The following is a 12,002-nucleotide window of genomic DNA, read 5'->3' on the forward strand; positions in this document are numbered from 1 at the left end:
AATCTGCATAAATGTTTTTGCTCCGGTACATAGGTTGATTTGGAAATAAAGTAAATATAAATAAAAACTTTGAGTTCACTTGAAAACATTCTTTTGGTTTGCCAAATTTTCGATTAGGTACTTGCACACGTTTATATATACACTGTAAATACACAGTATTGTGTGTAATGTATTAACGTTTCCCGGAACTTTTGTCTTGAAGCCTCAGTTTCACTCGGACAACTTCACCGCTGCTGGACTGTCAAATGACATAATGGTAAACAGAGTAAGGTGAGTCTCGACTTGTTCTGTTACAGCTTGTGTACGACACCAGTTTCACCACAACACAAACACAGTCCAGATCCAAGGACACACGGTTTTAATGTGAGTCGGCGGAGCGTTTGTGTTTTGTGTTAAATTCACATTTTCTTTCGAGGATGAAGAGAAGCTAGCGTTAGCAGCTAGCCGACTAGCCCCGGCTCACTTCATATTAGCCTGGGATAAAAAAAAAACAAAACAGGCCTTGTTCGGCCAGCTGTCAGGGCAGTTCACCGTTTTTGTACAGGCGTGCACAGTGTGTGTTTGTTTGTGTTGTGGTTAAAAAATGTGTAGCAATGAGGTAGCATACACAGTCGGTTAATGTGGTTGACCAGCAGGCTGACCGTGGCGTCACCTCTGTCATTGTTTACTGCCGAAATGCTGATTGTGTGTTTTTACAGACTGTGGCAAAGACAAACAAGCACAGCTGCACTGATTCATGTTTTTTCTGTTGCTATATCCTCATAGACTTTGTTTAAGCAATTAAAGACAAAATAACCAGATGATGCACATCAGAGTTCAGGACCAGTAATCGATTTTAAAGTTTTTTCAGCGGCTCTTCGCTTTCTTTGTGTCTAAGTTTGTCATTGCAGCTGTGAAACCAGTAAACCATAAAAACATCTACACGATTTGGAGGCCTTAAAACAGACTCAAATTAAAGATGAGCTTGATTTTTAGATTGTGGAAATCTTAGTAGTAAAAACATTGTACAGTATCCCGGCATTTACATTGCTCTCTTGGTATACTTGTACATTTTCTGAGTACTTGAGAGGCTGAGAGAGACTTCTGTGTATCCAAAATGTTTCAGCATCACTTCATGACAGACTCCATGATGTCTGAAGATCTGCTCTCTGTGGAGCACAAACCTTATTCCTCTTGTCTCTGTGTGGCTCTGTTTGGGTGAAAATTTGGACAGTACTGTGTTTTTTACCATAGTGAATAATTCAACTCGGGCTTCCCTCAGTGAAATTCCACCCTTGTATATTTATTTTGCATATGTATTGTTATACAGAAGTGTTTTCAGGCCACCTGCCTCTGGACCTCACACATCGCATTTCTTTTTTCCATGTTTGCATGCAAATCAGAATTACTACAGTTGTGATTGGCAGAAAAAGTAAAAACCTGTACTTTCCAATTAAATAAATCTTTAAAAATGAAAAGTTGATCAGATATTTAATGTGACCATGGTTGTGTTTGTGCATTTTCATTTATAAAAAAGAGAAAACATTAATGTATTTAAATGAAAGGTTGATGTATCTTTTGCATAAAAGACCAGCGTGGTACAACAACACCTAGCTCATACATTTTATTGGGTTTGTTGTGTGCCTTTGAAATGCTGCTCACATCTCAGATTTTCTTCATCTCAACACATAGTGAAACTACATTGAAATGGCATTTTCACTTTCAAATTTTAACCATTACAGTCTGCATATTTACCATATAGAAGGGAAAGTGAAACTTGTGACTGGTATTTACTGGACAATACAGATAATATTTGTTGAGTCTTGTGAGACCATAAAGCTGACCTCATGTTTTTGTTTTCTAAAATCGTAATTTGTGCTTTCTTCATCACCGATTACACTACTCTGGGTTGCACTTCCTCAGCTAATGTTGGCTGTAATGGTGTGTCAGTATGTGTGAGTCAACTGGGGTTAAGTGGGAAGATCGATGAGTAACTTACTTGATGATTATGCTTGGTGAGGTCAGATGTATCTGCAGGGCAATGATGTCAGAAGTAATATATCAGCGTGCTATCAAGGCTTCAGTTTTAATTTTATTGTCACTGTTTTTTCTTGTTTAATTTTTTTACCATCTAATTGAATTAAATGGCTGATTTTATATGAAAGTAAATTAGTGACTTTTGATTAGAAACTGATTCAACTGAGTAGCTCAGCTGCTTCATTGAAAGGTTGGAGCTACAGCCATAGTTTTTGCAGTAGTAAGTGTAATGCATGCAATCTAAGTTGATAAATCTACAAAATAAAACCCAGACAGAGGATTGAAACATATGATAATATCCTGTTTTCATAAAAAAAAAATCTGTAACAAAAGCATCTCTATCTCAACAAATCATGAGGTGTAAATATTCAATATGTCGGCGTCCTGACTAGAAACTGAATTGTAGTGATGTAATGGCCTTTTAAATAATTGATTTGTGGAGAAAAGTAAAAGAGGCTGTGCTTTAGACGAGAAGAAAATCAATGTGGAAGAGAGAGCACAAATGAGAAGGAAAAAGTTATAGTGAGAGCGAGAGAGAGAGAGAGAATCAGAAGAGACGGGCAGACAGGCAGATGGATGAGGACCCCACCCAGTCCTGTTTCCTCATCTGCCTGGTCAGTCCCGTGATAAGCAGCAGAGGAGGAAGTCAAGGATTATTTCATCAGGACATGTGAGGGAGGATGATCATTCCAGTTTGCTGAGGAAGAATCTGCAAAGGTCCAGTGTCATTGTGATGAAGATGCGGTGGGTTGGTTTGGAGTTTGATGCTTTGACTTCAGGCTGCAGAATCATACTGACTGTTCTCTTAAAAACGATTTGAGAAGGCACTTTGAAGACGAGTTGGTTTTGATGTATAAATTAATCAATGTTTTTTTATGTCAGTTCTTTTTCTATTTCTGTTTGTTTCGGTATGCTTCCTCTTTACTGTTTCTTCATTCTCTTTTCTCTTTCTTACAGCCAAGCCACAAACAGCGTCCATCTGATGACCTAACAGCCACCTGACAGACCAAAGGAGCACCACTAATAAGCTAATAAGGCTGATAGTCCATCTTGGCTTCACATCCTCCAGAATTTGTCTGTGGTCCCTGAGCATCTCAGAGAAAGCAGAGGGATTTTGCTCTTTTGTAATCCAAAGTGTGTGTATCTGGTTACGTATATTTTTGCCGTCCAAATTGGCTTGACTGGGAGAGTTTCAAGCTGCTGGCATTCTTGTTTACCTCTGGCATGAGGCTGTAGTAACTTTGTCTGATGAGGTAAACCCTCATCACTGAAAAGTAAGACTAGCACTGAATGGGGGCCCTAATTTGGAGTGGAGAGAAGGACTTGCCTCAGTTTGTGAAACCTGAAGACTGCTTTGATCTCCTTCAACCCTTCTTGCATTGTTAGCATACTGGAAAGACTTGTATTTGACCAGCCAACAGCTAGCTTGATTTGTTGGATATGTGCATGCTGCTAATCCTGTTTTTGCACCCATTTTGGAAAACAACCTAGTTGTGAGATTTAAAGCTCAGGGGAAGGCCCAGCCATGGAGGGCCTTGAGCAGCTTGACATGGTGGGTGATATCAGCCCGGCTCTGGAGGCCACAGAAGACTTTATCCACTGCATGGATGGCATACAAGAACAAAGTCCGAGCCAAGCAAAAACAGGGAATGTTCAGCCTCCCAGGCAGCCTAAGCAGCTTCAGGAGGTGTCCAATGCTGCGCTGGGGAAGCTGAGCTCCAGTGGAGTATGGGGCCTACTAGCTGGGGAGCAGCCAGAGGTGGGCCCTTTAGGTCTGGCATGGGCCGACAATTTCAGCGTATTGGGCCTGGGGATGGGCTTGAGACACGGAAAGAGGAGCCGGGCACGCTCCACCAATGACCTGGCAGCCCACTCCAAGGAGGGCACCAACAACACTGCTAACTCCTCAACCCACTCAGCCTTCAAGAAGGGACACAACCGGTCCAGATCTGATGTCAACTACCGGCCGTCTGCCTACACTGACAATGGATTGCCCACGGTGGACTGCAACACCCTAAAGAATATGATCCTCAACCACCAGCAAGAAGGTGAGTTTACATACACAGTGGTAGTATCTGTGTGATCTGTGACAACCTTTGGCTTTTGGACAGTTGATGAGACAAAACAAGCAACATAAAGACATCCACTCATCTCTGAATTTTACATAAAGAGATTAGTGTCACGGTTGAGGTACACTCTTTTTTTTTTTTTTTAACCTTTACATTCTTTCCAATTTTTCTATTTTGTTTTTCCTTTTGTTTGATATTTGTCAGAAGCTTCCATCGCTCCTTATTTCCTAAAATATTTTCTTCCAACGTGTTGCGTAGAGCCCGCTCTGATTCAGTCAGAACCACTCAGGTATTAAATATATTGACAAAGCCACAAGAAGCCTGGGGTAGGAAAATTAGACTGATGTGATGTGACAGTGCTGGGTATGACTTAAACCTGAAGTCTCATGAAGGCGTATCCTGGATTATTTAGAGTTGTTGGGGCACTGTTTCTTAATAAAAGTTTTGCTTTTGAGTTTGTCAACTAGAATACTTCATTGCTGTAGGCACTGTAAGCAAGCACAAACGCAAGTCCTAGCAGCACACACCTCAAAATGACTGTATGCACAGCTGGCACTACAGCTACTTGGGAAAGTGTGTGTTTTATTAATCTAAGTGAACTTGCCCTTTAATCACATTGCACTTCACCTAAATATGTGTTAATGGTGTGGAGAGCTATTGTTGCTTTGACTCATTAAACATTATGCCGCCAAATCTTCAGGTGATAAATGTTAAATTAGGTATTCCTAATACAAACTGACAGGCTGGCCCCTACCTGCAACGACATGCCCACCCCCTGCTGCCGTGACGCTCTGATCGACTGTCCATTCACCGGAAAGCTTTCTCAGCCTTTGAGAGGCTTTTGGAGGACAGAAGTCCCGGACTATTTGTACTGCAGATCGGGGCGTATGCTGTACTTATGTTGAAGCATCCTCAGAGAAAACAATAATGACAGAAGATGATGATAACTTGAAATGACACAGCTGTGCTATGATAGTCAGTATTCAGGGATAGAGCTCAACACACACACACACACACACACACACACCATTTGTTTGTGTGTTTTGGCCATCTGAAGGCCTAAGGAGATCCTGAGGGATCCCGAGGGATAATAGCCTGTAATCCTGTCAGCAAATGGACTCAAATGAGGCAAGAGAAGAGGCAACCCAATTACCCGGCTCCTAACACTGGCAGGATTATTTAGTATTAGCATATGTGTGAAAAGACATCAGGTTATTTAGTTTGGCCCAATGTGCATTGAAAGGAGAGAAGTAGGAAAAGGACGGTAATAAGCAGAAGGCAGAGTGATTTGGCTCAGCCTTGCTGTGTCTTTTCATTCACACTGAAGAAATTGGCCTGTTTGCCTTTCCATTAGTGACAGCTGGGGATCTTTATATGGTAAATGGAAATGAAGATGATTATTATATAGAGAACGTGCGTATAAGACTAAACTGTCCTTGTTAAAGAACTCCAAAGTCTGTTTTTATTTCTTCTGAATACTATGATTCTTGTTAATTATAGGTGTGTTTCACTTGCACATTTTGTTGCCGGCATTCTTTGCTGATTATATATTTAAAAAATATATATATTTACAATATTTACTAATCAGGACTTTGTAAATGGGACAGAAGACCTGAGCCCCCAGAGCTGGATGTGTTTGTTTAGAAAGTGGCAGGTGAATTAACCCATAACATTTCGAATTATTCTGAGTTGAACGGAGCACATAGACCTAGGCCTTCCTGAAGACTGCAAATCAGATCTATGCCATTGTCACTGGTATCTCTTCCTCCCTGCGGTTTTAAGTAGTCAGTGACACAGCAGTTACAGCACAGATGGCATAGTGATATGACAGTTTGCAATGGTCTTCACACCACAAACAGTTTTTTTTCATTCTTCTTTTATTTATCTGTATATTTTGTCTAACATGATGTTAACAGTCTTAGTGTGTGTCCCTGTTTATGAAATTGTATCCTTCGACATAATATATATATATATATATATATATATATATATATATATATATATATATATATATATATATATATATATATATATAATATAAATGCATGAAAAATACGATGGCCCACCTTTACAGATACCCCACCCTGCGCCAACTGTGGGCCGCAGCATCAATCTCTCCTTTCCTTCTTTCCTCAAGACACCCCCTGAAGTACTTGACCCAGTGACTCCACTGGGTAAGAGAGTTGGGTGGATAAAGTGGGTCTTCAGGTGGGCACCCCACTTCACTGGTGTTTCATTGGTTTAAGCCCACAGCACCTCGGGGGGGTTACTACCTTCAGCTGGTTGGCTCTGCCACCACACCTCCCACTGTATCCATCTCAGCAGCTTTCTTGCCACCCTTTCAATCCCCAGAAGCCCAAAAACCCTGCAGCTGACTTCCTCGGGTAGGTTCCAGTTATTCCATTTATTTTTCTGGCTCATGAGGATCAGGGCTTGATATTTCGTTAGCTTGCACTAGGTCTACTTCCTTCTCCCACTTGTTTGCTGAGGTCAGGATCCTTTTGTTTCTTGGTCCTCCTGCTGGATTGCTCTCTCCTGACCTCAAAAACTGGACAAAGTGGAGTCTGTCCAACAGTTGTTTTGTCTGTTTTTTATTGACTGTTCCACACCATCCGTCAACTGAATTAATATTTTATCATGACGCCATCAAAACTTCCTCTCTGACAAGCTTGACTGCCATGAAGAGAGTACATGCTTGAGGTTTGCTAACCTTCCACAGAGTTTGCACTTTGGGCTCTCTGCCATTCCCCATGTGTGGAGGTTTGATGGATTAGGCAGGATGTCATAGATGGAAAACAGCAAGCGGAACTTTCTCCGGTGTCCTTCCATATTCAAGATGTCCTGCCAAATCAGCACCCTTCCTTGTGCTCCCTCACACTTTTTACAGCTGCCCAGTCGTGACATTTCTGCAGGTGAAGCGCATGTTGAAGTTTTCAAAATAGCACTGTAGAAGCTTCTGGATTCCCTCAGGGACATGGTAGACCTTCAGTGTTATCTCTGCCAGCTTGTGCAGTATTGTCCCATAGGCATTTGTGAGATCCAACCGAGGACCGCAAGGTTGCCTTTGTCCCTCTTTGCATCTTCAATGATCTTGGTGATCATAGTGGTGTGTTTGAGACACCCTGGTACCCCAGGAACTCCAACCTTTTGAACTGATCCATCCATTTACCTGTTGTCTAACAATAAGGTGGTTAATTTCTTTACAAGGATTCTGGGAAAGATTTTACCATCAACATTGAGGAGTGAGATCGTACAGAATTAATTGACCCCTGTCGAATTTTCTTCTTTAGGGATGAAGCATCCCTCAGTGGCCAGCCAATCGTCAGCAAGGAAGGCCTTTCTCCACACCACTTTCATTAGCTTCCAAAGACATTTCCCTAGTCTTTCACAGTACTTGTACACCTTATATGGAGCTCTTGCTCTGCTTTCTTAAGAAAGGTGGTCACTTTTTGCCAGCTAGGTTCCTTGGTTGAATGTTGGACCACAAACACGTACACAGTTGAATGCAACTTTTAGCTAACATTGCTGCTGTTTTTCAGATTTCTAAAAAAACCAAAAAAACCAAAACTATTTATATAATTTACACACAAATGTAAATATGTTTGATTATTACACAGATATACATTTTTAATAAAATCTTTAGAATGTTTTCAACAAATTTTTGTGAATAATGGTGGACTGATGTATGTCTGCAGGTTCCTTCTGCTGCTTCATGTGCATTCTCTTTGCATTTTGATACCCAGGTAGCCACTGCAGTCTGTCGGATTCGAAAACAGCATGTAATATTATGGTTGGCTTCCCAATTAGTGGGTGAAGTTTCTTGTTTGAGGCTGAAGGGGAGGTTTGTAACTTGACTGACTTGAGGGCAATGGCACCAGAGAGTTGGTTTGCAACACTCTCAGAAAGTGTTAATTCTGGTTGAAGGCTTGCATGTGTATATTAGACTATTACTGCGAATGTGATGTCAAAACCTACCAGGTGGAAATGAAGGCTAATTGATCAGAGCAGTTTTGGTTGCTACAATGCCTAATTTTCATCTCGACCCTCCCAAGCGTGGAGGCTGCCAATCAGCCAGACTTGATTTCCTACTAAACTTATTAGCATATTCATTTGTTCCTTTAGCACAAGGTTTGTTAACATGCAAAGTCTGATTCGTGGAGTGACACCACGTCTGCTGCTGTTTTGATAAGATTGATGAGGCACTTGAATCGCCCCCCTTTAGTTAGCAGGAGTTGTGACGGATTCAGCTTTTCCTTTTTCCTCCTCGAATTTTCAGCATGTGAAAGAAACACAATGCAATATCTGTCAATTAGGCTGCTTCTGGTCAGGCTGTACAATTTAATCACAGCAGCTGAGGGGGAGGGTAAAAATGATTGTTGTTTTTAAGTCCGTCTGCCTGCAAGTCTACTTGGTTTAAGATATGCAGGCCAAAATATGTCTAGAAAAGAGGTTGAAAGTGGACATTTTTCGGTGAGATGAGCAGAGTTTATATTATGAAATACAGTTTAAACAATAACAGTTTTTTGTTTTGTTTTTTTATTCTTGACAGTTCATGAAATGGAATGGTTTCAACCTGGGGTTTTTGTTTGTTTGGTTTTATTTTTTCAGTACTCTCCGAAGTCCTAGATTCATCAGTCTGTTACTAGTGTCATCCTGTGGCTTCATAGGGTTTTCTCAGGGTTTTTTTTTTTTTTTTTTTTTGAGCCTGTTCTGTGAAGCAGGTGTGCCTCTCATTTCCTGTTTTAATATGGAAATTAGAGATTGAAGCAAAACAGGAGCCTTTAAGAAATGAGGAAATCTCTGTCAGTTTTGGTTTCATTGGGAAATGTAAACAGCTAAACTGATTTGTATTCACCCACAGGTCACTGGTGTGTGTTAGTTTGTTTTTTGAAAGGATAAGGCCAGCCAGTTAGTAGCTAATAAGGTGATAAACAGCATAAACAAATAAAAGATAGTCATAACACTAACTGTCCTGACACATGTGCTACTTCTCAATTTTGGTGCATAGTAGACTCTTCCTCTTACTTTGGTTTTGATTGAGTCTCAAAGATGTGCTGTGTTTTCTTTAGCACCAGCTCTGTTGATTTACACTACATTTTTACTAACTTAACATAAGCATTGGTGCTGTGGGAAAACCCTTCATTCTCAATGAGGAAGTAAGCATGAATGTACTTCAGAACTATTATCAAAGTTTTTTTTTTTTATAGATTTTTTAGGTTAGAAGAAGTGTTAAGTGTTAACTCTTCTTTAACTCCTCTTTTGATGAAGCTTTCTTGAAAGAAGCAAATACTTTTCATATTGCGATATTTGATATCAAAGGAATGATATGAATGAGGGTCAAGAAAGCCTTCTAAACAGTAAATTGTGATAGAGGGAAAGCCAAAATAGAGAGAGGGTGTGCCTCCAGCTCTCAGATTAGGAGAGTAGGACAGTTTGTCCAGTGGCCCCTTTAACAATACAGTTTCTTCCTGCTTTGGTGACGAGAACTTTTTCAGAGAAGCTCATGCGGACTGCTATCTCTTACCAAAATACATACGCTCAGCTCGGAGCTGCAAACTTCTGATAAGCTACCGTATGTAGGAAGCTGGCCCAAGTAGATAGGTTGTGGTCCCTTAGGTGCTAGGACTTAGGTAAACTGGGAGGAAAAGGTTCATGAGCAACCCAAAAAGAGAAAAGATACAGTTCAGTGCCATAGATTTAGTCCTAAACACACAGTACCCAAAGGAATTCTATCAAAATTGTTAAACTGGGTGAGTGTTTAAGATCTGTGACGTGTTACTTTTGATGATCAGATGAAGTGAATCAGGGTTTTTTTTTTTTTTAATCAAGCTGCATTTTATCACATTTGCGATCAGCTTTAACATCTAACAATACTCATCTGTGTATCATTTCTCTTCTCATTTGTCTGTCCAGCTGATAAAGGCAGCAGTAGCAGTGTGGTGAAACAGGGTGAGATGGAGCAGCGTGAGGGGCCCCGGGGCCGCTGGACACCCTGCCACGTCGAGCTGACACCATGTGAGCTCCGGCTGTACACTCTGGATAGCAGTGCCAACCGCCAGCTGGGCACCGCCTACTCTCTGTCACACTGCCAGAGCATCATCTCGCCAGCACCCTGCAGCCAGCCCGGCCAGATCACCCAACCCGCTGATCAACGCACGCTACAGACTTTGTTCTTCAACAGCACGCGTCTCCAGCTGAGGGCTGCTAGCCAATGGGAGGCGATGGAGTGGAGGCGGCTTATGTGGGAGAAGGTGCAAGCAGCCAGACCTTTGAGGCAGGAAAGTTGCCAGCATAAGACTGGAGTGGAAGCCCAACAGGTTGCCAAATTCCCTGCACCCATGTCACCCTCCTCGTCACCCTCTCCATCGGGACTCGACACCAGGCCTGATGGTGACAGCGACACCAACTCCACAGAGGCTTCGGTCTCTCTTCAGAGTAATTCTGTCAGCTTGACCAGACCCACCACCCTTCCTCTGTTCACCCAACGCTGCCAGGACATAATCAAAGCTGGTCTGCTGCACCAGCTGATGGACCAGAACAACTGGCGGGCCTTTGCTTTCGTCCTGACCAGATCTGCACTCCAAGCCTTTCCCACTGAGGGTCGTGGGTCTGTGTCCCAGCCTGTCCTCCAGCACTCCTTGGCAACCTGCTTGGCTGTGCAGCATGATCAGGAACCAGAGAACGGAGAGCCATGGGCAGAGAGAGGGGAATGTTTCCAGGTAGTTTTCTCCAAAGAGGTGCTCCGACTTCGGGCAGATGATGAAGTAAAGGCCCGGGAATGGGTGGAGACCCTGCGAGGGGTAGTAGGAGCACAGAGGCCTGCCCAAGATGAAGGGGGGGTATCAGGAGAAGGGGCTCCTGGCTTCCAAGGTGTGCTGTTGAGAAAACCATGTCGTGAGAAGAGGCATCGGGAGGCCCAGAGAGCCAAGAGGCAATCAGTCACCACCAGTTTCCTCAGCATACTCACCTGTCTGGCTGTGGAGAAGGGACTCACCGCACAGAGCTTCAAGTGTGCAGGTGAATGGCCTACACACACACACACACACACACACACAAACACACGCACATACAAGTGAACATGAATCAAATCATTCAATACCAGCCAGCTTTCTATTGTGTTCCTTTCGGTCACCCGATTTAGGTCACACCTCACCTTTGTGACATTGTATTATAGGTGTGCAGACATATTTTGGCGCTGGGTTTGTTTGTTTGTGAAGTCTGCATTTCCTTCCTGTCCTTATTCATGGTCTACTTGCAGACTTCTTGTCAACTTGTCAACAACAACTGAGAGCAATTTAGAAAATTTTATAAAATGTTGCCCTCAAGGAACAGTTCCCTCAACATCAGGTAATGGTCCCTCACCTAAAATATCTCCTGCACAATCATTACAGATGAAAGGCCTCTTAAACAGTAAAACATTAAGGAACATAGTCCCATGGTTCTATTTGCTCTGCATTGAAAGCAGTGTTGGAACATACAATAACTAATCAGACCCATGTAAGATTACTGGTGATTTGCAAACTTTGTGCTCAAGCAAGATAAGCTACTGCATCATATGTGCTGCAGAGATTGATCGCGTGATAATATTCAGAATAAACTCTCTCTATAATAAATATAATATGATAAATTATTCCCAAATGACAAAACTCTTCCGTTAAACTTGGTATAAGGCCAAAAATTGTCCCAAGATGTGAGGAGGAAGACGTCTCCATGAATGCATCTATATTTTTTTCCGTCAGTCAGCGGTTCCACATGTTTCTCCTTTTAGCCTTTTTCATATCCAGGACCATTACAGCTGCTCTTGTCTATTATTATTATTCCTGTTAGTCTCCGTACCAGGCCCTTGCACAACCCCATAAATGGCAGGCGGTGCTTTTACTCTCCCTGGGTGTGAAACGTGGGTTTCCTCTCTCTCTC

General features: G+C 42.2%; 1 protein-coding gene across 5 annotated transcripts in view; it reads left to right on the forward strand.

The window, feature by feature from the left end:
• The first annotated feature begins 221 nt into the window (after window positions 1-221).
• The window catches only part of plekhm3 (pleckstrin homology domain containing, family M, member 3), a 35,584-nt gene continuing 23,803 nt past the window's right edge, over window positions 222-12,002 (forward strand). For 3 of the 5 annotated variants that reach the window (XR_003842339.1, XR_003842340.1, XM_029529842.1), the window contains exons 1-3: window positions 222-270; window positions 2,974-4,064; window positions 9,999-11,102. Coding sequence is in view for 3 of the 5 variants with exons in the window: in XM_029529842.1 (XP_029385702.1) it covers window positions 3,542-4,064; window positions 9,999-11,102 (1,627 nt within the window). In the remaining 2 variants the exon portion in view is untranslated. Of the gene's footprint in view, window positions 271-326; window positions 364-2,690; window positions 2,761-2,973; window positions 4,065-9,998; window positions 11,103-12,002 lie in introns of those variants that run through there. The other 2 variants (XM_029529843.1, XM_029529844.1) reach the window with 2 other exon arrangements.

Source organism: Echeneis naucrates, chromosome 21 (assembly GCF_900963305.1).
Source record: "Echeneis naucrates chromosome 21, fEcheNa1.1, whole genome shotgun sequence".
NCBI lineage: Eukaryota > Metazoa > Chordata > Actinopteri > Carangiformes > Echeneidae > Echeneis > Echeneis naucrates.